Source organism: Prionailurus bengalensis, chromosome D3 (genome assembly GCF_016509475.1).
Source record: "Prionailurus bengalensis isolate Pbe53 chromosome D3, Fcat_Pben_1.1_paternal_pri, whole genome shotgun sequence".
NCBI classification, from domain to species: Eukaryota; Metazoa; Chordata; class Mammalia; order Carnivora; family Felidae; genus Prionailurus; species Prionailurus bengalensis.
Genome location: NC_057356.1, coordinates 31,896,641 through 31,919,741, shown reverse-complemented (window position 1 = coordinate 31,919,741; position 23,101 = coordinate 31,896,641). Strand labels below are relative to the sequence as shown.

The 23,101-nt window shown below is 38.1% G+C and overlaps 1 protein-coding gene across 4 annotated transcripts in view; it reads right to left on the bottom strand.

Annotated features, from left to right (window-relative positions):
* Window positions 1-23,101, bottom strand: part of PTPN2 (protein tyrosine phosphatase non-receptor type 2) — an 85,294-nt gene that overhangs the window by 47,593 nt on the left and 14,600 nt on the right. For 3 of the 4 annotated variants that reach the window (XM_043559431.1, XM_043559429.1, XM_043559428.1), the window contains exon 2: window positions 14,673-14,763. In XM_043559431.1, the coding sequence (XP_043415366.1) occupies window positions 14,673-14,763 (91 nt within the window). Of the gene's footprint in view, window positions 1-4,586; window positions 4,612-14,672; window positions 14,764-23,101 lie in introns of those variants that run through there. The other variant, XM_043559430.1, reaches the window with a different exon arrangement.

Genomic DNA, 23,101 nt, shown 5'->3' with positions numbered 1-23,101 from the left:
CAGAAAGTTAAGAAAATCTGTACTGATTAGTCACACCTCCTAAATTCAACTCAGAGAAAAAGTTTCTACTTCCATCTTCTTAGCATCTACCCAGTACAACGCCATAACAATTTAGGTTGGCAAGTGTTCAAGCATTGTTTATACACTGAATTCCAGAAAATTTTCATATTTAAATTGTTAAACTACGGTAGAATTTTGTTAGAATGACAAATCACTATTAAACCATTGTGAAACCTATGCGGGAGATGAGGTTATGTTAATTGACTTGGAGAGTAACCTAATTCAGTAAAAAGGTTAGAGCTCAGACACCTCCAGAACTTTCCAGCATAGGCATCTGGAACTCTGTGGCGCAGATGAAAGACCATCTACGGGGCCTAAAGATGTAGATTCTGATGTGTGTCCTGGCTCTACCAACCTACATGACCACAGACACAGCTGTGATTTCACAGTTGTGAAAAGAATAACCTGCTACTTCAGAAACATTATCAGCATCCAACTTAGTTACTACAACCTGTGATAACAGCCACATCACTAGTCTCAGTTTTCTTGTAAGATGAAATGGCTGGACTAGACAAATCCTTCTTGATTATTTTTACCGACTGACCCTAATATACTCCAAGTATCCATTACAAAACTCCTTGGAAAGTCCTATTTTAAAAATATATAGGAACTTAAAATTTCTACTTCATTATGCATCTGTATTTTAATATATAAGCAATCACACCTTCCCTTCCCACGTTCCAAGTATAACCCATGGTACTAGAAGATGTGCCACATTTCCCCAGGACATTAAGTTCCCTCCCTGTACATTTTTGCTCCTTCTTCCAGTGTAAGTACTCTATAGGTGAGCTGCCCAAGTGATGAGCCATGGCTACAGTGGGGGTCCTCTCTTAGAAGGCTACCATTATGATAAGATTTTGATACACTCAGAAATTGGGGCAGCAGCAGTGCCCACACCTCCAGCCATCTGTGGCCTTCTGTTAGGGTTAACCTCTGTGTAGCCAGGGACCCTGTCATGTTCATTACGTATTCCCACTGCCTAGCACAGTACCCTTACCCAGTACCCAAATTAGGAAGCCATCAAATTCAGAAACCTGGAAAGATATTGGTATAATCCAGACTGTACTCCAATTTCTCGTTTTATGGGCACAGATTTGTGTGGGTGTGTACAGTTCTATGCTATTTTATCACACGTGGAGATTGTGTAACCACTACCACAATCAAGACAGACAGTCCTGTTCCATTACCACAAAGATCCTCTGTGCAATCCCTTTACAGTCATACTCCCCACCAACCCCATCCCTAACGCATTAATCTGTTCTTTATAATTTTATCATTTCAAGAATGCTGTAAAAATGGAATCATATAATATGTAACCTTTGAGATTGGATTTTTTGAGTCAGCATGAGTCTTCTGAGATCTATCCAACTTGTTGCATGTTATCAATAGGTCATTTCTTTTTATTGCTGAGTAGTATGCCATGGTATGAATATACTAGTTTGTTAACCACTCACCTGTTGGAAGGACATTTTGGCTGTTTCCAATTTGGAGCTATTACAAATAAAACTGCTATGCACCTTCACACACACATTTCTGTATGGACATAATGTTGCAATTCTCTAGGATAAATGCCCAGGAGTGCAATGGCTGGGTTGTATAAGGTATGTTTAGTTTAAGAAACTGCCAACCTATTTTCCAAAGTGGCTACACATTTTACATTCTCACTAGCTTTATATGAGATCCAGTTTCTCTACATTCTTAGAGTATTGTGGCTTCATTATTTTATCTGTTCAGTGGGTGTGTGGTGATCTCTCACTCTCACCACCATTGTTTTAATTTTCATTTCCCTAATGGTTAATGATGTTTTTAATATGCTTATATGCTTACTGACATCTGTGTTCATAATCTTTTGCCCATTTCCTAATTGGACTTTTTTTGTTTTACGCTTTAGTCTTTTACTATTGAATTATGAGAGATCTTTTTATTTTCTAGGTCTGAGTTCTTTGTGGCTTGTAAGTATTTTCTCCCAGTCTGTCCTTGTCTTTTCATCCTCAATTCCCTAACAGGGTCTTTAGCAGAGCAAAAGCTTTTAATTCTGGTTTAGTCCAATTTCCTGATTTTTTTCTTTCATGGACAGTGCTTTTGGTGTCACATTAAGAACTCTTCCTCTAGCCTTAGGTCCTGAATTCTCTCCTGTTTCTTCTAAAAGTTTTATACTTCACATTGAAGTCTATGATCCACTTTAATTTTTGTATAAGGAATATTAGGTTGAGATGGGGGGGGGCTGCTGTGGATGTCCAATTGCTCTAGTACTGACTGTAGAAAAGATCATCCTTCTTCCGTTAAATTTCTTTGCACCTCTGTCAAAAATCAATTCACTATACTTGCACGAGTCCATTTCTAGGTTCCCTGTTCTGTTTTCCAGTCTATGTTTCTATTCCTCTGCCAATATTACATCATCTTGATACCACAGTTAATACAGTAAGTCTTAAAATCAGGCAGAATGATTCTTCCTCATCTTCTTCTCCCTTTCTGAAATTGTTTTAGTTATTTTAGTTCCTTTGCCTTTTCACACACATTAAGAGTAAGCTTGTTTGTATCTACAAGAAATCTTTCTGAGACTTTGATAGGAATTGTGTCAAACCTACAGAAAAATCTGGGGAGAACTGACATCTTTACTACATTGAGAGTTCCAATCTGTGAACATGGTATGTTTCTCTATTTAGATCATCTTTGATTTCTTTTATCAGTGTTTTGTTGTTTTCAACAGACAGGCCCTATACATGTTTTGTTAGATTTATTCCAAGATATTTCATTTTTTAAGAGCAACTGCAAATGACCTTATATTTTTAATCCTGTTTTCCTTGTGTCCATTGTTAGTAGGTAGAAAGATAATTTTTAAAAAATTTAATGTTTATTTATTTTTGAGAGAGAGACAGAGCACAAGTGGGGGAGGGGCAGAGAGACAGGGAGACACAGAATCTGAAGCAGGCTCCAGGCTCTGAGCTGTCAGCACAGAGCCCAACGCGGGGCTCGAACCTACCAACTGTAAGGGTTAGTGTAGGGCTAACCTGTAGCCTTGAGAAGTAACAGCTTTGTTTTGACACTGTAGGTTAAGAGATAACAGCCTTGTCCTATCAATCAAGGGAACAAAAAGTTCAAGGAAAATCAACTGGATTGGTGATTGACTGGAGTGGGGCAAGGGCATGTTGAGAACTTTGAAAAGGTGGTGCCAGAGGCAGGGACAAGGATGTCAACTGGTTGTGGCTTAACGGCAGAAAGTCTGAACTGTTTCCACCCCCATCTGGGAACTATTTCTTTGTTCTGTTCCCAGGTGATGATAAGACGATGTGGTCGGCTATAAAAACTCTGTACCCAGGCTGTTCGAGGCCGCACTCTGATGAAGAGTGTCGGTGCCGACCGGTCGGCCTTGCCTCTCGTTGCAATAAACTTTGTTGTGACTGTCACTGGTGCCCGTAGCATTCTGTTTCAGGAGTCATGTGGACGCAACACAACCACGAGATCATGACACGAGATCATGCGAGTCGGACGCTTAACTGACTGAGCCACCTGGGTGCCTCAGAAAGATAATTTTATATGCTGCTCTTATACACAGCAACGTGGTTTAACTCACTTATTAGTTCTAGGAGGTTCTTGGGATTTTCTATGTAGACTATCATGTCTAGACTATCTGCAAATAGAGACAGTTTTATTTCTTTCTTTCAAATGTGTATGCCTTTTATTTCCTTTTCTTGCCTTCACATGTTGACTTGCATTCAGTATCCTCCCCTTTAAATAATCTTTAAAAAATTTTTCAGTTGAAATAACTTCAAAACTTACAGAAAAATGCCAAGAAAAATACAAAGAATTTTTTCCCTAAATCATGACAGCAAGTGCAAGCATGATACCTGATTATCCATGAACATTTCTGTGTGTATTTTCTACAAAGAAGGACTCAATTCTACTTAACCACAGTACAACCATCAAAATCATAGAATTAACAATGATACTTTACTAATTCAGACCCCATTCAAGTTTCACCAAATGTCCTAATATCTTTTCTTTTTTTAAACTTCTTTATTGGAATCTTTCAATGATCATGTGGTACTTAAGGGAATATACATTTTTTTTTGAGAGAGAGAGAGAGCACGTGCGTGTGCCCACCACACATGCAAGCAGGGAAGGGGCTGAAGGGTAGGGAGGGGACGAGAATCTTAAGCAGGCTCCATGCCCAGCACAGTGCCCAAGGCAGGGCTCAATCCCACAACCTTGAGATCATGACCTAAGCCAAAATCAAGAGTCGGACACATAACTGACTGAGCCACCCAGGTACCGTTTCCCACTCCCCCATAATACCTTTTAAACAAAAGGATCCAATACATGATCACATGTTACATTTAGATGTCATATTTCTTTAGTCTCTAAACTGGAACCATTCCTCAGTCTTCCCTGGGAAGGGTTTTATTTTATAACCCTTTGAAGACTACAGAGTGTCAATCCATTGGAGTTGTCTGGTATTTCCCCATGGATGAGTTTAGATAATACACATTTGGCAAGTTCAGCACAGAGTAATGTTCTGTACTCACTGCATTCCATAGGGGAAGTTCAGGATTTCAATGTGATGTGTCCCATAATTGGTCATGATCACCTGTTTAAGGTTGGTGTCTGCCAGATTTCTCCACCGCACACTTACTATTCTCCTCCTGTATTAATAAGTATTTTGTATAAGGACACTTTAAGACTATGTAAATATTTTGTTCCTCATCAAAGTTTTACCCACCAAGTTTAGCATTTATTTCAACATTACTTGACATCCTACACTAAGGTAGATCTTTCCTTTCTCCCCATTTATTCATATTACTGATAGAAGTACAAACTCATGGATTCCTACTTTATTCAGTAGGTTATAATCATTATTTATTTCAACGCTCAAATCGCTCCCAAGTTTGGCCCATGGGCTTCAAGCTGGCTTCGATATCCGTTTGACACAGCCTCATCATTTCTTCAGCATCCTTAACCTTCTGGGACTATAAGACATTCCAGGATACTTTTTTTTTTAATGTTTATTTATTTATTTTGAGAGAACAAGAGAGTGTACGAGCATAAGTGGGGGAGAGGCAGAAAGAGAGGGAGAGAGAGAATCCCAAGCCGGCTCTGTGCCAAAAGCACAGCCTCATCACAGGGCTCGATCTCCCAAACCATGAGATCATGACCTGAGCCAACATCAAGAATCAGGAGCTTAACTGACTGAGCCAGGCCACTGAAACACTAATTCTAATCTAACATCATAGGGCTCACTTCACCTTCCCTCAACTCTTCAAATATGCCCCCCCAAGATGCCCTCCCTTACCTACATGCCTTCCACATGTGGGTCCCCAACCCCAAGGGCTTTTAGACTGAATTATTCAGAGGACAGAGGGGAGGCTTAATGATGTCTTTAATACCTTTTGTAGCTTCCCTATTAGAGATAACAGAAACTATAATTTTTTAAATATCAATAATGCCCTAATTGAAATAAAAATAAATGCAAAGTAATTTATATGTTAACATATGTAGATAGTTGAATAGAAATACACCAGAAGTGGGGCGCCTGGGTGGCGCAGTCGGTTAAGCGTCCAACTTCAGCCAGGTCATGATCTCGCGGTCCGGGAGTTCGAGCCCCGCGTCAGGCTCTGGGCTGATGGCTCAGAGCCTGGAGCCTGTTTCCGATTCTGTGTCTCCCTCTCTCTCTGCCCCTCCCCCGTTCATGCTCTGTCTCTCTCTGTCCCAAAAATAAATAAAAACGTTGAAAAAAAAAATACACCAGAAGAAAAAAGCCCCCACAAATTTCCATAATGTCTCCTAGGAGATGGCAAGCATCCTTGTTAAATGTCACTGCTCTACAGAGTAAACGCAATAAATAAAATTATAAGGCAGTAAGATTAGAACCAGAATACAGAAATAAAGTGCTATAGAAGCAAACTAGTAACTTTCAGTAGGTACCTCTCAGAGGAGTGATACCTATGTCTTGAAGACTGAACAAAACTTTACTGGGGGATAGGTAGTCCAATTAAAAAAACAAAAAAACAAAAAAAAAAACCAGGCTGCACCTGTTAAGGAATCAACAGTGTAAGAGGAGAGAATGGCAAATGGGGGAAGAAAGTGAGGAAGGGATGAGGAATGGGGCAAGAAGTGAAGCATACAAGAGATATTTCAAAATTATCTAACCAATCCTCTACAATTTATTCACAAATGCTCTTTAGAATGTCTCTAATGAGAAGTCCACACTCTGAATAAAGACCTACAATAATGAGAGTGCACTAGTTCATATGGTTCATTTGTATGTTTAAATAGTAGCTTTTCAGGGCAAGAAAGATCCTGCATATTCTGACCTGAAATTCACCAACTGTGCTATTCACTTGTGAACCTCAGTTCTATTGTTTGAGCTTAATACAGGATAATTAATTCCTTTTGTCATTTGAAGTTCAAGTATCTGAAGTCAGCTATCATGCTGTTCAGTTCAAGTTTTCTTTCCCCACCTAATCAATTCTAGCTTCTTCACCAAGAGTTCTAATTCTTATATCTTGGGTCCCCTCCAGTGCAGTGACCTGTAGAAACAAATTATTAAAAGTCCAAAACAGCTTTGATTTTGCCTTAAGATCAAAGATTAAAAACAACAACAACAACAGAACAAAATTAAAGACAGAACCAAAGGCCAAAGTCCTAACAAAGAATGAGAAAAGAATGAACAGAAGCTGACAACAGAATGGATTTTGAGAATGCGAAGCGCAGTAGGTCTTTATTTTTGAACTTCAGATGTGATAAGAATACTGACAAATATTTACATAAGAGTTACTATAAAACTTAAGTATATCTATACTTGCTCTGATTACTATTATACAACAGCTTTTATTTAAATCTGCTAAGGAAGATGATAAGCATATCCCTGTCAGGTATAAAGACCTATTTTAATAACTCAAATATCTGCTGTCTTATAATTCTGAGACTATCAAAATGGTTCCTTGTAATTCTTTGATATATCTGTGCTTTTGGATTACCAAGAAAACAGTATCATCTATAATTTTGATGGTTTTGAAACATGTCCACAATTCTTTGGTTAATTCTTCCACCTAATGGCGGAGCTTCAGTCCTCTCCCCTTGAACCTGAATGGCCACTAATGAACACAATGTGATGGAACTGGAGTGACTTCTAAGTCTAGGTGGCACAAGGCAATGCAGTTTCTAGCTGGCTCTCTCTGAACACTCACTCCTGAAACCTGGCTACTGTTTGCCAGGAAGTCCAGGTCACATGGACATGCCACCTGTAGGTGTGTCGGCTAACAGCCCACAACTGAGCGAGGAAGGCCTCAAGGGGACTCCAGCCCCAGCTACCATCAGCATGAAAGACCCTGAGCAAGAATCTCCTGAGTCCATATATTTGTATATATGATAACTGATTGCTATTGTTTTAAGCCACTGTTTTGGGGTGGTTTGTTATGGCACCAGATAAAATGACAGCTTTGTTTCTGTCTTAATTTTTTTTCCCCCAATCTGTATGCCTTTCATTTCTTATTCTTCTTTCTGTAGTGACTAGGACTAAAGCACAATGTTAAGCAGAAGTGGTAATAGTGGGCATCCTTGTCTTGTTCTTCATTTTTAAAAAAATGTTTCTAATGTGTTATCATTTAGACTTATGTTATATTAAGTTACAGAAGTTCCCCCTCCCGTTCTAATTTGCTATGTGTTTTGTTTTTAATCATGAGCAAGAACTGACTTTAAAAAATCTTTCTGCACCTACTGAAATGTTCATATGATTTTTTCTCCCTTACCTAGTTACTGTGGTGAACCAACATTTTAAAGATTTTCTAATGTTAAGCCACCCCTATCTTCCTAAAATAAACTTACAGACTCTGCTGTATTCAGTTTGCTAATCTTTACATCTATATTCATGAGGGAGATATGCCTGTAACTTTTAGTCTTCTTACTAACTTTTCTGGTTTGGATATCAAAGTTCTATAATGAGCTCACAGAAAGAACTGGGGCACATTCTTTGCACATTAATTTTTATCCTTCTGTTGTAATACATTTAAGACAACATATTTTCTTTGTATTACTATTTTGCTGCTTTATTAAAGTTTTAAGTTTTATATATTATTTTATATAAACATTGTATATATTGTTCACTTTTTATTTACATATTTTACATATTATTCACTTTTAAGCATTTTAAAGTTTCCAAGACACATGAATTACTTGGAAATCTTTAAATCTCCAAATTTATGTGATTTTTTATCCTTTTATTAATAATCTATAATTTAATTGCATTCTGGTCAAAGAACATGGCCTGTAAGACAGCAATTTTTAAATTGTTAAGATTTACTTTACAGCCTAGTCAATGGTCCATTTTTTATAAATATTCCAAAGTCCTAGAAGAAAATGGACATAAGGTTTTACATATTTTTCTTACTAAATTAAGCTTAACTGTGTGGTTAAATCTTCTATTTCTTTACTTATATTTCATCTTATTAAGAAGCCCATGAATATGGACTTGTCAGTTTCTTCCTATAATTCTATTCTTTTTTGCTTAATCGATCTTGAGGTTATTTTATTAAGTGAATACAAATCTCAGAGCTAATACTGGCATTTGCATTCAGGGTAGCTATGCCATTTGGTGAGTTTTTTGTTTTTGTTTTTTTTGGAGGTGGAGGGGCACAGGAATTCTGCAAGTTTTCCTTACTTCCTCCCCACCTAGTAACTTTTTTAAAAGTTTATTGAGAATCTTCTTGTTTTGTAGCACTAAAGGACTATGGACTATATAACCTGTCACACTACCAGAATCATAAGTCTTTGTGTTACTTTCCTTTAAAAACTGACAGTTTCACATGGATGGACCTTGAGGATATTATGCTAAGTGAAATAAGCTGGTCACAAAAAGACAAATATTGCATGATTCTATTTATATGAGGAATTTAAAGTAATCAAACTGTTATAAACGAAAAGTAGAATGGTGGTTGCCAGGGGCTGAAGGGAGGGAAAACTGATGTTGTTCAACGGGTAAAGAGTTTCAGTCATGCAAGATGAAAAGATGGGTTGTACAATGTGCATATGGTTAACAGTACTGCAGCATACACCTAAAAATTGTTAAGAGGGTCAATTTATGTTATATGGTTTTTTTACCACAATTAAAAAAAAAAAAAAACTGCTTCAGAGCCAGTGAAAACAGGTGACAGTTAGACCAAATACAGGATTTACAGAATTTCTACCTGTAAAGCAGAAAGAAACTTTTAAAATTACCAGCAGTCTCTAAAAGTATAAATATAACTCTTCAAGTGATTATTACAATCTTTTACTCTCTTCTAAACCAACCAAGTTCTTGCCTCTTTCACAACTGTCTCACAGTTAATGGAGACAATAGAGGCATCTTTTGGTTGTGGCAATTATAGGAAGATTGTGGACTTCTTCAAATTCTATTTCAAAATATCCCTGTTTGAATATAGTTTTCATATTCACACCTCCAAATGTAGTTTCTATATGTCAGTCTGAGGACTGGTGCCAAGCTGGGTATATAAGAATCACATAAGGAAGAGACTGTTTAAAAACACAGATTTCCATGGGGTGCCTGGGTGGCGCAGTCGGTTAAGCATCCGACTTCAGCCAGGTCACGATCTCGCGGTCCGCGAGTTCGAGCCCCGCGTCGGGCTCTGAGCTGATGGCTCAGAGCCTGGAGCCTGTTTCCGATTCTGTGTCTCCCTCTCTCTCTGCCCCTCCCCCGTTCATGCTCTGTCTCTGTCCCAAAAATAAATAAACATTGAAAAAAAAATTAAAAAAAAAAAAACAAACAAAAAAACCCACAGATTTCCAGACCTACTGAATCAAAACCTAGAAAAATCTGGGACTCATAAAAAAATAATTTATGTTCAGTTCCCCTTTATTTAGCTGGTTACTATGTATTTTTTTAAAATTTTTTTAATGTTTATTTTTGAGAGAGAGAGAGAGAGAGAGAAAGACAGTGCAAGTGGGGGAAGGGCAGAGAGAGAGGGAGACACAAAATCTGAAGCAGGCTCCAGGCTCTGAGCTGTTAGCACAAAGCCCGATGCGGGGTTCAAACTCACAAACCATGAGATCACTGACCTAAGCTGAAGTCGGACACTTAGCCGACTAAACCACCCAGGCACTCCACCATGTATTCTCTTAAAAGCCACCCCTAACTCCTCAGACACAGCTCCACCAATACACAGTACTAGCTCATGATACACAAAGCACAACAGGTCTGTATCTCCCACTAGACTATGAATTATCAGAGGGCATGGTACACATATTCACGGTATTCTCAACGCAAGCATATTGTCAGTAGCTGGTTTTCAATACATGTTTTCTGAACCAAATCAACAACTGTCAAGTATTATGCATGGAAATATATTTTTAAATGATAAAGTGACTATCAATCAGGTAAGGTACATCCACATCATCTTGAGAGTGTTTAAAAAATACACATTCCTGGGGCTGTCTAGATTTAGTGAGAGTCACCACCTTCATGACCTCCTCCACTGTGTGAGAATAACACCCAGTGGGAAGTGGTTGTAGATAATTAGAAGAAGATTTTGACTGTTCTGGGTCAGAAAGAGGAGGATGTTCCAAAAAAGTAATGATACCAGAAACTGGTCACACTGGGGAATGCCTGGCTGGCTCAGTTGGTGGAGAATGTGATGCCTGATCTTGGGGTTGTGAGTTCAAGCTCCATAATGGGTATAGAGATTACTTAAAAATCTAAAAACAAAACCCCACACATTGTGAAAATGGAATTATAATTACTTAGTTATCAAGTAGATATGGGACCTGAATGGGAAAGGAGTCTGAGTTTCTAGCTGCAGTAAATGTGCCAACAGTGGCACCATTTATGGATGGGGAAAAAAGCAGGTCTCAGGGCTGGGACCAATGGACTGTGTGGGAGGAATGCTAGCTCAGTATCTAGACATATTGAGTCTGAGGCAGCTACAGGACATCCACACAGAGATGAGTGCCTTGCATAAATGGGTTTATGGCTGAGAGGAGAGACCTAGGTTGAAGATGAGATTTAGGGTGATAAGCAGAAAGATGGTAACAAACCCACAGAACGAGACCACTCATACATACAATTGTTAAGAGTGAGAAGGAGGAGAGACAGAGACAGAACCCTGAAGAAGACAAAGTCAACTAAGGAAGGTAAGCTCTGAAATGGGTGACTAGCCAGAGAAGTAACAGCAAAATTAGAAAAAATATGGTTTTAGGGAAGGAAGGCAGAGTCAACATTATCAAAAGTCACAGAGGGATAAGAAAAGAAACCAATGGAAAGTCCCTCACTGCATTTCAAAACTAGAAAGCTTGAAAATGGTATTTTAGAATAAAGGTTTCAGTGGGGAGGTTGGGGCAGAACCATGGGCTGAAGAATGCATAGGTGATGAGGATGGAGAGGCAAATAGTATGATGTCTTCTTTTGAGACTCTGTGCACACAGGTGTGCACGTGCTTATGTCCACACAGGTAATAGGACAAGTGGGGCCGAGATGAGAGAAGAGGGTTGAGATGACAAGAAGCTGAAGCACATTTATAGAATAAGGAAGAGGAGATGTGAGAAAAAGGTTGAAGACACGATTAAGAGTGGTAATGACAGAGAATGAGGTCCCTGAGGAGGAATGAGGCATTGGGATACAAACCTAGGATCAGAGCAGGGAGGTTCTTCTCCTGGGACTTAAGATGAGTTCAGAGAGATATTAACTTTTTCAGGTGGTGGAAGCTGAAGAGTTATTTCCTGATTTTTAAAATGTTTCTCTGCAGGACTGAAGGCAGATCACATTCTAAGAGTAGTGGGCATGAAGGTGGGTTGAGAGCTGGCTTCCTGTGGGACAAGCCAGAGCGGAGGAGCAGTGGGAATGACAACGGTGTGTAGGAGGACAGTGAGGCACCCCAGGTCCAATCAGTGCCCAAGTTTACCCAAGTGCACACATGAACCCAACGATAGCTTACAGAAGCTGAACAACAAACTACTTGAGGCAAAGTTTCATGGGGTTAGGGAGAATTACAGACCCACAGAGATTATTAAAGTCAATAAGTAATAAGTAAGGTGGGGAAGGAAGTAATGTACTACAATAGGTGAAAAAATCAAGGAACTAAACATCCTGGTGAAGTCAAGGGCTAAGAAGACAGAAAGTAGCCGTCAAGATAGCGGCGTTTAAGATTTCAGGTTGTGAGCTGAGAGGTCCAGAACTGTAAGTCTACGGCATTACATGGTTCCTTCCCAGGGACACGACGCCATCCAGGCACAAAGAAAGAGGTACTGAGAGGAGAGGGCAAAGAGGAAGACAGTGAACGGCGTCCTCAGCATTCAAGCCTTTGGCAAATATGTGAGAGGAGGCTGCGACATGGGGACTGTGAAGTCGGGACAGATCCAAGGGCAGCAGTGTGATGTGTCTGGATGGCATGAGTCTCAGAGGAGATCATTATAATATGCAAGTTGGAGAGTAATGGCTTGGACTAGGAAGTTCTGTGGTTACAGGGGAAGCAAGAACAAGTAGCCTCTACCTGAGAAAGACAGAAAGGTAGTTTACTCAGGGGAGAGCCAGGCTTCTACAAGGAGAAGATGCAGGGACAGGGTTCACTGAGTGGCATGCCCATAGCAGAGTGCAGCTTTGGAGACCACCATATAGAGAGAGTGGCCAGAAAGACAGCAGGGGGCATGGGGCCACACCTCCTCTGAGGAAGAAATGCCTGTCCCTAATACTAGGTACCCATACAAGGCGAATGGCTCTCTTCCTGAGAAGACTAGCAGAAAAAAGAGCCCAAGCCAGTGAGGATGGAGGCAGGGTTACTAAGTACACTTGGTAACAACCAAGCTCTCCTTGCAGCCTTCAACTTGGCCTGTCCAACAGGTGGTTGGGTAAATAAGTCTAACATTTAAGGGACAAATCACAACCATTTCATTGACTTGTATAGTTGAGAGGAATTTAAGTTACAAATGTCTTACTTTTAAGCATCTCAGTTCCAATTTTTACCAATTCCTCGATTTAGATCAATTTGATCAAACTAATCAGGGAATTCAAACATCAATTATCATATCCAGTGATTGCAATTACAACAGATTTATGTAAAGAAACAAGGGCAACTAGGGACTTGGAATAGGAGGAAGGGAGCAAGGTGGCTGGGGCCACAAAAGGGAGGGATCTTGTGGTAGGGCTGGTCCACTGGTCTGTGCCCAGACTGTAATCCCACACTCTACCGTGTAACAGAGCCACAAAGAACTGAACACAGCCACAAATAAGTGCAGGTAAAACTGGGGAGATCTGAATGGGTTGCATCCACGTGGATTTCCTGGTTGTAGTTATATAAGAGGTTACCACTGGGGAAAACCAGGCCAAGATACCCTTGTGCTATTTCTCACAACTGCATGCAAATCTACAATTATCAAAACAAAAAGTTTGGTTTTTTGTTTTTTTCTTTTTTTAAATTAAAGGCAACAAAGCAAAGTGTACACCTGGAACATAGGGTCTTCAAAGTCATGGTAAACACTGGAGATTAGTGTCTCTAGCTCAAGGATATTCAACCAGAAATTTGAAGAGGGTGAAGGAGCACCTAAATGTTACAACCACTGCCCACAACCCCATTCCCTGCACACACACCCACACCATATGGAAAGAGAAACCTAGTATTTAATAAGTAATTGATAACAGACATGAAATATTTTAACAGATTAGTCCATCTGATTTGTCCAAAATTAGCCAACACACTTTTCATGGAAATGTACTTGGTTGACACAAAGAAAAACATTGTTCATGGAAGAAATAAAGTATGGACTTTCCCCCCAGTAATTAGATTTTCAATGGAATGTCCATACCCTTCTAACAAGGACTACAACATACATAAGGGTATATAATCTGCGACCTTGAATAGAGTGAGATTATTCAGTCTATACAGGAGGACTCAGCACACTAACACCGAACCATCATTGCATGTACATGAGTGGGTACATCAGAATCCAAATGGTCAACCACAAGGGAACCGTTACACAAAAGAATGGCACATCCAAAGCCACTATTAAAGCCACTAAAAGACTTAATATAGGAAAATGTTTATAATGTATTGCTATGTGGGAAAAGAGCTACAATCAATATGTGAAGGATTCTAATTTTAAATTTAAAAGAATGTGTATATATGTTTGTTCAGAAAAAATACAAAAAGAATATAAACCCAAAAGTTTTTGTTTTTAAATTATGGGTTTTTTTCCTTTACATATTTCTGTTTTAAAAGTTTTCTGCAGTGAGTACATACAACTTTTATAATTTGGGGAAAAAAGCAAACTATACTGATAAATATTTTAAGTAAAACTTACAAAGCCTATGGAATAATAGGAAAAGGAAGTATGTTTATGAATACACATACACACATATATGACTACAATTATTTTAAAGAAAGGAAATTATGCATAAGAAAAACAGATTAGTAGAAAGTACGCCAAAGTAACGGTGGCTGTGTTTGAAGGATGAATTATGAGCAGTTTTCCTTCCTTCTATTCTAGACCTTGAAATTTTTCCTTAAAGAACGTTTATTATGTTAATATGCAAAAAAAACCACTGTATTTATCAACCCTATCCCAAACTTTTTCACCGTAACCTGCCTAAAACAAACCAACATACACATGCACACAAAACCACAAATACTTACATGGGCTTACATCTCTGTATCTGTTTCGATTTCTGTTTTCTGGAAACTTGGCCACTCTATGAGGATAGTCATGGGACTCATTGCGAATTTCCTTAAAATAACAAAAATATATTTTAATATTCCTCTTAAATTGTATATAGCAAAACAGATACCTTCCCAGCCAGTATACAGTAACATTTATTGAACACTTATGATATGCCAAGTACAACACAAAGCACGTTGCCTACGTTATCTATTTCAATTCTGACAACACTGGTAGGAACAGTTATCCCTGTGAGGGATGACAGACTCTGAGAGATAAAACAATCTGTCAAAGGTCACAAAACCAGTAAGTGGCAGGACAACAAAGGTCGTTCAGGCACCAAAGTCTCTGCTCTTGATGAATTTATATATTGCCATGCAATATTCAACCCCTACAAGTAACCTTAAACACGTTATATAATACAGAACTAATGCAATGGAGTAGGCTAAACACATCACACTCAGATGGGTTAATACCCATCTCTATTTTGGAGTTTCTACCTTAAAACTTTAATCTGTTTCTTCATCTTGGGCACCTGGGTGGCTCAGTTAAGCAGCTGACTTTGGCTCAGGTCAAGATCTTATGGTTTGTGGGTTTGAGCCCCGTGTCAGGCTCTGCTGACAGTTCAGAGCCTGGACCCTGCTTCAGATTTTGTGTCTCCCTCTGTCTTGCCCCTCCCCTGCTCACACTCTATCTCTCAAAAACAAATAAACATTAAAAATTAAAAAAAAAAACCCTTTAATCTATTTATTCATCTTTATGCCACTTTACTGTTACTTTGAGTCCAGAAATATCCTCAAATTTTATTTCTAGAGCCATAAGTGCTTAGCAACCACCACTAGGCCAGAAGCTCATTTTAGGACCCTTACAGTTTTCTGTGTTCTACAATGGAAGAAATTCTGTGAGGACACAGCTGCACTAGGCACTCAGCTATTTGGTGTATCACCCAATTTGTTTTTTCACCCAAATAGAATACGTTTTTCTGAGAATTCTGGTAAAAAGTGAGGGGCAGCTGGGTGGTTCAGTCGGTTAAGTATGCTGACAGCTCAGAGCCTGGATCCTGCCTCAGATTCTGTGCCTCCCTCTCTGTCCCTCTCCCACTCACACTCTGTCTCTCTCTCTCTCAAAAATAAACATTAAAAAATTGTTTTAAAGTGTGCATTAACAGCAAAAATTAATTGGGTCTTTGGTCACACTATCACATGTGAGAAAAAGCATTTTAAGTTAGGCACCAGATAATTTTATAAATTAAGCATAAATAAATTATTGAAGTCACTTAGCAAATGACCTTACTGTGGGTTCCACACCCTCTTATATGCCACCAGCCCCAGAACAGGTAACTTTATAGTTCGTATTTTCACCCACTGAGCCTTCTAAGATGCAAAGAGTAGTGAAACACAGACCACCTCTCAGTGGGAGGAAATCTCACTCACACTGTGTGTGCAGAGAATGTATGTTGGTTTGGCTACTTTGGAAAATGCAATCTGCCACACACACACACACACACACACACACACACACACACAATTGTTTTTACGGACTTTTAATGCTTCTCTCTCATCCAGCAATCTTGCTGAGCTCTCTATTATTTTGTAGTGACTCTGAATTTCTCAATATAACCAAATAGTGATCATTCTGTCTCTTCCCTATATTTCATATTTCTTATTTATTCACACCTCTTATTTCCCTTACTTATCTAATTTCATTGGCTAGGACTGCCTAATCAATATCGAATAGACATACTTTTTCCCCTGATTTGTAAACAACTGCCTCTAAGGTTTAACCACTAAACATAACATTTGCTTTGGGTTTCTGATCGATATACCCTTTTCAAATTAAGATGGTTTCTCTTCAACTTCTAGTTGACTAAACATTTTTTTATCATGAATGGGTGTTGAATTGTATTCAGTGTGTTCCCTACATTTATGGAAGTGATCATATAGCTTTTCTCCTTTACTCTGGTAATGTGCTAAATTACAATTAACAGATTTTCACTTAGTAAAATGACCTCAAGTTTCCTCTATGTCTTTTCATGGCTTGATAGCTCACTTGTCTTTAGTGCAGAATAATATTCCACTGTCTGGATGTACCATCATTATTTAATTTAAAATGTAAGCACCTATGTTTTTAAGTTAAACTGACCTCTAATTTTCTATTTGCATGTTATTTATTCAGTTTTAGTACCAAAGTTACACAATCTCCTATAAGAAGTTGGATAGAGGGGTGCCTGGGTGGCTCAGCTGGTTGAGCATCCGACTTCAGCTCAGGTCATGATCTTGCAGTCTGTGGGTCCAGGTCCTGCATCAGGCTCTGTGCTGACAGCTTGGAGCCTGGAGCCTGCTTAGGATTCTGTGTCTCCCTCTTTATCTACCCCTCCCCACTTGCACTCTGTCTCTCTCTAAAAAATAAACGTTAAAAAAAAAAAAAAGTTGGCTAGAAATACTACCTTTCAAAAAAAATAAAAAGAAATACTACCTTTCAGTTTCAAATACTTTTCCATGAACGCATTAACAAATAATTGTAATTAGCTGAAAAGATGAAAAAGTGTCAACTATTTCCACACATTAATTATAAACATTCTTAAACATTAAGTAATAAATTTTATATGTAAAATTAAACAGTCAGGTCTCAACTTATATTTATTTGCATAATCTGAAACACTTTATAGAGTTGAAACACTACAAAGTACAAATAATTTCATATTGCAAGTTAGTAACATATAAAAAATATTAATATGAAATAATACTAAAACATACGGTTTTCTGTTAATAGCTCTTCTGTATCAACTGTAGAGACACAAATTGGTGAGAATAAAAAATTCTGAAACACTATGCAGGTAAGAGTGAAGAAGCATTCTCATACATGACTGACAGAACGTACACAGATACAATGTTTTGAGAATGATTTAATAAGATCATAAATTTGATTCACCCTCCTTACCCTCTAGGAGGGTTTTATATCACATAGCCACACAGGTATGTGTGAAGATGTACACACAAGGATGTGCACTGTACATAACAGTGAAAAATTAGCAAGAATGTTAAGTGTCCTTCAGGAGTGAACTGGGGAGATAAATCACAATGCACCAACGCAGCAGAATACATGGGAATCAGGAAAAAGGACACCAAGTGCTACAGTGATATGACAGGATTTCAAAGATACACTGTGTAGTGAAAGAAAGTACAAAAGAATAGGCTCTCATGGGGGGAGGCAGCACTCCACTCAAACATATATATGCCTGAGAATACACTGAATACTTCTAGAAGAAGATGAGAAGTTAGTAACTTCCAGGGAGGAAAAGTGAACATCTAGGGAAGGGTACAGATTTATGTAACTAAAGAGTTGTTTTAATAATGAAAGCTATCAAACAGAAAAATATATATCACATTCATGTTACCATCAGTGAAATTAAACATTTATTGCCACTTTTGAGTATCTCATTCAAATCTTTTTAGAAAAGGAATAGAACACATCATTGCAGCATTATTTACAATAGCCAAGATGTGGAAAGAACTTAAACATCCATTGATAGATGAAAGGATAAAGAAGATGTGAAATATATGTAAATAAAACAATGCACTACTACTCAGCCATAAACAAGAATGAAACCTTGCCATTTGTTACAGCATAGATAGACCTTGAGGTATGCTAAATGAAATAAGTCACAGGAGAAAGACAAATACTGTATGAGTCACTCACATGTAAAATCTAAAAACAAAACAAAACAAAATAAAAACCTCACAGATACAGAGAGCAAACTAGAGGTTACCTATGTGGAAGGGGGTTTAAGGGTGGGTGAAATGGATGAAGGAGGCCAACTGCATGGTGATGGATGGTAACTAGTCTTGTGGTGGTAATCACTTTGTCATGTACGCAGATGTCAAACAGTAAAGTTGTACACCTGAAACTTACATAATTAAAAAAAGAAAACCCCATAAATCAGATATAGCTAAAGGCTTTCCCCTTACCCTGTCCCTCTTTCTTTCCAAAGTAACCTGTCCTTTTAACTCCTTTTTATTGGGCACTTTTTGTGCCATTTGGGTTTTAAACCATATATTTATATATTCTTGAGTTCATATATTACTTTAAAATAAACTAAAATTCTTTTTTTTTTTAATTTTTTTTTCAATGTTTATTTATTTTTGGGACAGAGAGAGACAGAGCATGAACGGGGGAGGCGCAGAAAGAGAGGGAGACACAGAATCGGAAACAGGCTCCAGGCTCTGAGCCATCAGCCCAGAGCCCGACGCGGGGCTCAAACTCACGGACCGCGAGATCGTGACCTGGCTGAAGTCGGACGCTTAACCGACTGCGCCACCCAGGCGCCCCTAAATAAACTAAAATTCTAATGAATACTAGTATAATATCAGTTCTAATGTTATATAGTTTTAAAATCAGATTGAAAAGTTGTTGCAATCCACAGAATGGGAGAAAAATCATTGCAAATCATGTATCTGGTAAGGGATTGCTATCCGGATTATATCAAGAACTTCTTCAATTAAGAAAAAAAAATTTTTATTGGGCACAGAGGGTCCCTCCATTACATGAGCCCTTCTTCAATGCTTGTGTTATACATATAAACCTATTTTCCAGGGGCACCTGGGTGGCTCAGTCGGTTATGATCTCGCTCAGGTAATGATCTTTAGGTTCGTGGGCTCAAGTCCCATGTTGGGCTCTGTGATGACAGCTCAGAGCCTGGAGCCTGCTTCAGATTCTGGGTCTCGCTCTCTCTGCCCCTCCCCTACTTGCTCCCACTCGCGCTCTCAAAAATAAAACATTAAAAAAAATTTAAACCTATTTTCCACAGTTAAGTTTATCTGTCAGTTTCTGATTCCAATTTTTAGCCTAAAGAAACACACTTATTTGTGTACACTGTGACAAATCATTACTGATGTTACCAAAAAAAGAAAAAAAATTAAATAGATGGAGCCCCAAGTATAGAGGTAGAGAAGAAATTTTAATTTACAAAACACCATAAAACAGCCAAGTTCTTGGGTTAAGAAATATATTCATAACAAATACATTCTATTTTCTCAGTTAATTAAAATAAAAAACCACATAACTCTTACAGGGTCCTTCTCTCATTTCCAATGTTATTATTTGTTCTTCTTTACCTTTCTTTAATTTCAGTGCATTTAGGAAGACTAAAACCCCTAATAGTTTTTTTTCTTCACCATGCCAGACTAGAGTCGACTCAACACAGAACCTATCCAATACTTAAAAAAGCAGCTCCAGAGGTACATATTAGTCGCCTATCCCAATACCCATTCTTTTTTACTCAAAGTTCCTAATTTTACTTTCCAACTTACAGTTAGCCCAACTAAAAACCTGTATTTCCCAGTCTCCAATACAGGTAAGAATAGTCATGTGACACAGTTCCAGCCAGAGAACAAGCAGAAATCGCTGGGCTGGGTTGCAGATAAAAAGGGGGCTCTGCTGACCTGTGTCCTTCTCACGTGTGCCTGCCCCGGGTACTGGTTTTGCCACTAGGGGTCAGGGGTGGAAATGGGCAGGAGATATCCTGTGCCAACAAGGTAAAAAGCACATTCTTTTTTTTTTTTCTTCAATTCTTATAATAACTTTATTCTTTTAAGAGAAAAATCTTTAGCATAGTATTTGGGACTATTTATAGCACTAAATAACTGTTCAGCAGCTTAAATGCGGAACACTACCTACTGCTCTGGTAGAATCCATTTTTTTTTTTCTTTAATAAAATTTTTTAAATTTTACTTTTTTTAAATTTACATCCAAATTAGTTAGCATATAGTACAACAATGATTTCAGGAGTAGATTCCTTAATGCCCCTTACCCATTTAGCCCATCCCCCCCACCCACAACCCCTCTAGTAACCTTCTGTTCTCCATATTTAAGAGTCTCTTATGTTTTGTCCCCCTCCCTGTTTTTGTTTCCCTTACCTAATGTTGATCTGTTCTCTGTCTTAAAGTCCTCATATGTGTGAAGTCATATGATATTTGTCTTTCTCTGACCGACTTATTTCGCTTAGCATAATACCCCCCAGTTCCATCCACGCAGTTGCAAATGGCAAGATTTCATTCTTTCAGATTCTGAGTAATACTTCATTGTATATATATCCCACATCTTCTTTATCCATTCAACCATCGATGGACATTTAGGCTCTTTCCATACTTTGGCTATTGTTGACAGTGCTACTATAAACAGGGTGCATATGTCCCTTCGAAACAACACACCTGTATCCCTTGGATAAATACCTAGTAGTACAATTGCTGGGTCATAGGGTAGTTCTATTTTTAATCTTTTGAAAAACCTCCATAATGTTTTCCAGAGTGGCTGCACCAGTTTGCATTCCCACCAGCAGTGCAAAAGAGATCCTCTTTCTCCACATCCTTGCCAACATTTGTTGTTGCCTGAGTTGTTAATGTAAGCCATTCTGACAGGTGTAAGGTGGTGTCTCACTGTGGTTTTGATTTGTATTTCCCTGGTGATGAATGATGTTGAGCATTTTTTTCATGTGTCGGTTGGCCATCTGGATGTCTTCTTTGGAGAAGTATCTATTCATGTCTTTTGCCCATTTCTTCACTGGATTATTTGTTTTTTGGGTGTTGAGTTTGGTAAGTTCTTTACAGATTTTGGATACTAACCCTTTATCTGATATGTCATTTGCAAATATCTTCTCCCATTCCATCGGTTGCCTTTTAGTTTCGCTGTTTCCTTCGCTGTGCAGCTTTTCATAGTTCATTTTTGCTTTTGTTTCCCTTGCCTCCAGAGATGTGTTGAGTAAGAAGTTGCTGCAGCTGAGGTCAGAGGTTTTTGCCTGCTTTCTCCTCAAGGATTTTGATGGCTTCCTGTCTTACGTTTAGGTCTTTCATCCATTTTGAGTTTATTTTTGTGTATGGTGTAAGAAAAGTGGTCCAGGTTCATTCTTCTGCATGTCACTGTCCAGTTTTCCCAGCACCACTTGCTGAAGTGACTGTCTTTATTCCATTGGATATTCTTTCCTGCTTTGTCAAAGATTAGTTGGCCATACGTTTGTGGGCCCATTTCTGGGTTCTCTATTCTGTTCCATTGATCTGAGTGTCTGTTTTTGTGCCAGTACCATATTATCTTGATGATTACAGTTTTGTAATATATCTTGAAGTTCGGGATTGTGATGCCTCCAGCTTTGGTTTTCTTTTTCAGGATTGCTTTGGCTATTAGGGGTCTTTTCTGGTTCCATACAAATTTTAGGATTGTTTGTTCTAGCTCTGTGAAGAATGCTGGTGTTATTTTGATAGGGATTGCACTGAATACGTAGATTGCTTCAGGTAGTATTGACATTTTAACAGTGTATGTTCCTCCAATCCAAGAGCATGGAATACTTTTCTTTTGTGTGTGTGTGTCTTCTTCAATTTCTTTTATAAGCTTTCTATAGTTTTCAGTGTATAGACCTTCACCTCTTTGGTTAGGTTTATTCCTAAGTATTTTAAGGTTTTTGGTGCAACTGTAAAACCCAACACATTTCCTAAGTATATTCTTAAGTATTCAAAAAATTTTTGTTGCTCAATTTTAACTGATCTCAATATGACTACACTTATTTTTTTGTCCTTTAATCAATGAGGATGAATTTTATAGTGTTACTATATAGTGTTACTATGGTAACACTATATAACTGTGTAACACTATATAACACTATATATAGTGTTACTAATTCTTTATATCCCCAGAATAAATTTGGGAATGGTGTTTTATACTTTATCTCTAGATAATATCTGTCGATGACACATTAGTTTTAGGGCTATAATCATAGGTAAAATTGAACTACCTATTTGGAAGGGGAGAGGAAATGCTTACTCATTCATTTCTACCTTTCCTGTGTATTCAATCTGCCCTTCTAAAGCTTTGTTTCATTTTATCATTCTTCTAGCTTGAATACAATACTTAGCTCATTAATATTCTTTTTTGTTTTTCTTACTTTAAAGACTGTCCAAACTTCTAAACTTCAAATCCTCTAAGTTTAGAATAGTGTCATCTCATTATTTTCTAGTCTTTAACGGCAGTCTTGATTTATTCTTTCACCCAGAAACGATTAGCTGTTTTCTATGTTATGCTTCCTTATTTCCTTTTCCCCGTTTTTTTTCTGTATTAATCACGTTTTCTTTGTTCCTCTTTACTTCCAGTAATTTAGAAGTAAAAGCACCATTTCCTATTTTACCAGGAATTAGTCTTAAAATTTTGCAAAAGCATGTTTGGACTTATATATATTTCTACTAATGTGAAAATTATCTATTAATAAATCCCTACTGGTAAATATATAGTACAATTATTATAGGTTTCACTTCTCTCTTCCTACAGCTCAATCCCCCAAATCTTCTTGAAATAAGCTAGAACTTTGGATCCATATTTTTTAACATGTGCAATTATTTCAAAGATAGTTATCATTTAAGTAAGG